A 5,308-nucleotide genomic window follows, 5' to 3' on the forward strand; every position below is an offset into this window, starting at 1 on the left:
ACCGTCTGGCTTACACTGCTCGCTCCCTCGCTCTCTCTCTCTCTCTCTCTCTCTCTCTCTCTCTCTCTCTCTTCTCTCTCTCTCTCTCTCTCCCTCTCTCTCTCTCTCTCTCTCTCTCGCATCGAGCTTTCCAGCCTCTTTCGCACCCATCTCCACCTGGAGTGAGTGAACCCTGACAGCACCAAGTGGCCTTCACCTGTGAGATTCCTTGCTGCCCTGTTTTTTGGGGCCATAGCTGTGTTCTGCCTCACTTCCACTCGATCCTTCGCCAGCTGATCTAGCCCAGGATCAGAACTCCATGACACACTTGGTTTCATTTTGTTCTGTTTATTTTTTGAGACAGGGTCTCACTATGTAGTTCAGATTGGCCTTGAACTCTGTGTGGCCCAGGCTGGCCTCAAACTCATGGGGATCCTCCTGCCTCAGCCTCCTGAGTACTAGGATTACAGGCATGCACCACCACACCTGGCGTGGTTTTGTTTTTGTTCCTCTGTAGACATCATCCCTCCTCCTAGCACAGCTTCCTACACATAGCAGGTGGACAGCAAGATTCTGTCTTTCCCTCGGCCTCGTGTGCCACCGGGACCTGCATGTGCGCTCTGAACTTGGGTGATCCTCTATCTAAATCTCACTCTGCTCCCAGTAAAGATGGAAACCAGGCATCTGTTCCAGCTCAGCAGGTTATGCATCCTACTAAAGGGTGCTGGAAAACGTTCAGTATGTTCTCATACAGTGTAGCTCTGTCTTTACTGGTTCCCTTGAAATTCCCTGGCCTTCAGGCTCGCCCTTGTTCAAATGAGAGTGCAGCGGTGCCTCCAGCCACACGCTGTACTCTTCTGCTTTGTCCTGGGAGTCCCTGTAGAAGATGATACTGATGTCTTCGGCCCAGCTGTTAGTAGTGTTGTGTGGTTCTCATCTGGTAGCAGATCAGGTGGCGGCTGAGCCACCTCCTGACACACCTGCCACCCACATGGTGGCAGCAGATGGCGTGTGTCACCACTCAAGCCAGTAACAGGAGGCCAGCCCCGCACACTGTCACTTCTGAGCATTTAAGAAGTCCCTTGCCCAACTGGAGAGGTGTGAGTCTGCTGCACCGGGTCAGGTGTGAAGTGGGCATCGCTGGCCAGCCTGAGATTGGCTGAGATGCGGGAGGACAGGGAATCCACGAGGGCCTGCAGAAAGACTGCAAGGACTCGCCCCACCTGGGCTGGGGCAGGGAGGGTCCCAGCAGGATGTGGAAGAGCAGGGAGGAGAGGAGGGGCCGGGCCTTCGTCCCAGGGCCCTGGCGTGGGAATCCTAGGGGATGAGGAGTGCAGACTTTGAAACCTCTGTTTTCCCTACCTCACTTTCTGGCCAATCAGAATTAACTCTGGGGAAGACACCTGTTTACCCCCTGACTTCAGAGGCCTCTGCTGAATCACCCCGACAAGTCTCCTCTTGTGCTGGAAGGCTCTGGCCTGCCGCCGCTGAGCCTCCCCACCCTGTCCCGGGGTGGGGCACACTGGATGATCTCGTCCTCTTTCTGAGTACTTAGGACTAACAGTGTCTTGTTCTTTCTACCTTCCTATTGAAGAAAAATATGTAATAATATCGAGGATTTTTCTGGTGATATACTTAGCACTAAACCTAGAAGTTCTTAAAGTAAGTTGTACATCTGCCCCAGAGGAGCCTTTCTTTGTGAGACGTCCAGAGTAGGAGCTAAGTGAAGAGCATTCGGGGGCCCTCAAATCCTCCCTCTGCAGATCTGAAATCCTGTGGCAGAGACTTTGCACCACCTGGTCACCCAGCTGTGCTCACAGTGTGCTGATTGGGCGGTGGCGATGGTGACACTGGTGGCAGTGGTGAGAAGACAGAATCAGTGCAGTTTCTCTCTCCTCGACTGTCTTTGCTCAAAAATGGTCACATTGGGTTTCCAGGGAGTGTAGAGTTCCTAAATGACCATCTTTTTCTCTAGAAAGGAAAAGCAAGCTTAACATGGGGTCCTGTGGGTTGTCCGCGCTGAGGGCAGAGCCGCCCGCTGTCCAGGCCCGCACCCCTCAGTGCGTGTTTTCTGTGCCTCCCACCCCTCACTGTTTCCCAGCAGGAGTCACAGTGGTGCCCACAGTGTCTGGACAGGCAGCTCTGGCTGGGCTGGCCCCTCACAGGGTCCTGGTCCTGCCGTCTGCGAGTGTGCGTGCGGCTGGCCTTCGGGTCAGATTGCTGGACGTGGCGTGTGTGGCTTAGGAGGCCCCAGGAGCAGCACCCCTGTATGGCAGCCTCAGCTGGACTTGGTGTTCTGTGTCCTTTGCGTCTCAGGCCCACTGGTGGCTGAGTGCTGGCCTCATCTTGAGGCTTTCATTTACATTTCCTGATGAGTAAGGAACCGTTTTTATGTGTTTATTTGGACGTCCTGTTTGGAGAAGTTTGGTTTGGTTCGGGCTCATTTTTCTATTACGTTTGCCTTTTTCCTACTCACAGGGGAGGGACCCCGGGCCTTGGGTACACTTACCCTGCACCGGTCCTTTGTTGGAAGCTCAGGGGCGGTCGTTTCTTGTAATAGTGCCTTTGGTGAAGAGATTTTCATTTCACAAAGTCCTTCATTTCACTTAATTCAGTTTTTATCCGTTTTTGTTCGTGGTTTCTAGTTTGTTGTGTTCCGTTTAGAAAATATTTTCCTGTTTCAAATTCACCAAGTTTGAGTCCTCTGCCTCTGTTAAAATGAGAATACCAAGGAAGGCAGGACCTCTCTGCTCTGTGGATTTACCACTTTGTAACGTGGGAGCCCTGTGAACTCTGCGCTCACTCAGCCCGCACCTCCCGGGACCATGCACGTAGCCCACACCGACCCCAGGCTCTCTGGACCCCTTGTTAGAGAGCCCCTAATGGTTCACAGGTTAGGGAGCTGTGGCCCAGAGAAGGGAGGTGCACTGTCACAGGTGTGCAGGCCAGCAGGGCCTGGACCACAGGTTGGGACGCTATTCCGGGGCTCTTCCCAGCAGAGTCCAGCTATCTTTGTCACACAGTGGACTCCACGGGGACGCTGTCCTGCACTGCAGATTCATCTTGAGTGACGGCGCTACCTGGGGCCTGGCACTCAATGTCACCACGGTCTGCCATCCCCTTGAGGTGTGACTGAGCGCCCGGGAAGCCAGGATGAGTCTGCACTGCAGCACCGGGTTCTGCTCAGGCTCTTGGTTAACTCCAGGTGCGATATTTCAAAGCACCTTAGGTAGCAGTTGCTAGTCTCAGCATTCTCAGGAAGCTTTACCTGAGCAGCTCCAGGGCAAAAATGCAAAAGGGTGAAGCAGAGAAAGGAACCCCACCCTCCCTGACAAGGCTGTGCCAGTGGTGAACAGTCAGTGGCCAGGGTGGGCCAGGGGTGTGGCCATATCCACCCGTGACTCTCCTGGCCCCTGCCTCTCACACTGTCACTGCAAGCAGCAGCCCTTCCCAAGCTCTGCGCAACTAGGCTGCTTCCAGCGATAGGGCCACGCTTCCAGGAGATCTCTGGAGCAAGCCTGTCTCCATCAGTGTGCTCATCCCAGGCTCCAGCACGGAGCCCTGATGCACACTGAGCACCCTGTCCCTAATCGTGGCTGCAGATGGGACAGGTGGTACCAGCCCATCGGCCCCACCCGTCGGCCTCTCCCCCGGCCACCCCATGCTTGTGACGCATGGCAGAGGTGCCAGAGCCCGCGGTTGGAATGAGGCACAGTGCGTCCAGACATCAAAGCATTCGCTGAGCCCCTGCGGAGTGCTGCCCGTGGCGATGGGGATGCAGCGGAGGAGGGCTGGGGCACTTCCTCAGGGAGCTCGAGGTCCGGGCAGCAGGACAGGCAAGGTGGCGGGCTGTCAGGTGGTCACGTGGGAAGCAGGGAGCCGTGTTTGTGGCGGCACGAGTGGCAAGGGCACTGAGCAGCAGTGGCTGGGACGCAGGCGCCACAGGAGGGAGGACGGGTGCCCTGCCACATGGAGTTGTACCCCTCTGTCCTTAGACAAGCATGACAAGGCTGCCCGTGGACTGTGACTCAAAGATCTGCTTGTCCGAGGGACTTGGGCACCCATGTCACATTCCCACACATGCCCAGGTCAGGACCTGTCCCCACATCAGTCATGCTGACACCCAGCCCAAGATGGGTCTCTTACTCTAGCTGAGAGCCCACCCCACTGCATCCAAGTCCTCACCTCCTTTTCTTTTCTCTTTTAGGCTTGAAGAAATCATTGATTTATAGTTCACAAAAACTGCGCAAAATGTGGAAAGGTTGGCTGAGGAAAACATCCTGATTTGGCTTGCATATATGTATACATATATGAATAAAGTGTTTGATCTTTTTTGACACAGAAGTGCTTATTACTTTGACCCAATGCTTGAATTTGAATTTAAAGAGACCATGGTCTGTATGATGCTTGATTTTTTGTTTTTTGGAGACAAGGTCTTACTGTGTCATCCAAGCTGGCCTTGAACTCACAACAATCAATGCCACTGCCTCAGCCTCCGAGGGCTGGATTACAGGCGTGTACCACCATGCCCAGCTGATTTTTCTTTTTTAGTAGTGCACACATCAGACACACAGTATTTAAAGGGACATCACACTATGAAAAGGGTTGTTGTGTACAGACAGAACCAAGAGGCTCCCCTGCAGGCATCAGAGAGGCCAAGGCTGGGCCCTGCCTGTCTCTAGGGAGGGCTCGCAAGTGTCGTGTGGTTGTTTTTCTGAAGTTTGCCTTCATGTTTTTCCTTGTTCTCCAGGAGGGTGTGTGGCGGTGACCCTGGCGAGGAGCCCTCGCTCCCTGTAACAGTCAGGCATGTTTGGGCACAGTGCCTCAGGCCGCCTGCTCATTCGTTCATCTCCCTGCCTCAGCAGCATTGGCATCACTCGAAGGCGCGCCCTCAGAGGAGACCACTGGCAACCACTTGTGGTGCACATGTGGGAAGAGAAGGGAAGATTCTTTTCAGAAGCTCCTAGACAAGTAAGAAAATTCCCCAGCACCTTTGTCCGCCTTCATGGGCTCAGCCTGGGATGCCCACCCCAGAGCCAGGAAGCAGCCCAAGGACAGAGCCAGGCTGCTCAGTTCCAGGCTGCAGGCCGTGGTGGACACCCAAGTGGAAACCAAGGAAGGGTCAGGAAGCGCCCTATGACCTTCTCACACATCGTGTCCGTCTGTCCAGTCGGACCTCAGGTCCTCTTCTTCACCTGTCCTTCCGAGGCTGGTGCTCCGTTGCAGGGCCTTAGAGTCTCTGGTACCTTTGTACCATGTCTTTCTACCTATTTCTTCTTGAGTGCTCTTCCACCACTCCAAAACCACTGTCTTACATCAGCAGTAAATC

General features: G+C 54.4%; 1 protein-coding gene across 2 annotated transcripts in view; it reads left to right on the forward strand.

Moving 5' to 3' along the window:
- Positions 1-4,295, forward strand: part of Tamm41 (TAM41 mitochondrial translocator assembly and maintenance homolog) — a 41,064-nt gene extending 36,769 nt beyond the window's left edge. The window contains exon 8 of one of the 2 annotated variants that reach the window (XM_010631468.3): positions 4,187-4,295. In XM_010631468.3, coding sequence (XP_010629770.1) covers positions 4,187-4,263 — 77 coding nt within the window. In that variant the 3' untranslated portion in view covers positions 4,264-4,295. The remainder of the gene's footprint in view (positions 1-4,186) is intronic. The other variant, XM_019208603.2, reaches the window with a different exon arrangement.
- The last annotated feature ends 1,013 nt before the right edge of the window (positions 4,296-5,308 follow it).

Source organism: Fukomys damarensis, unplaced genomic scaffold (assembly GCF_012274545.1).
Source record: "Fukomys damarensis isolate Sample0158 unplaced genomic scaffold, DMR_v1.0_HiC HiC_scaffold_37, whole genome shotgun sequence".
Classification (NCBI taxonomy): Eukaryota; Metazoa; Chordata; class Mammalia; order Rodentia; family Bathyergidae; genus Fukomys; species Fukomys damarensis.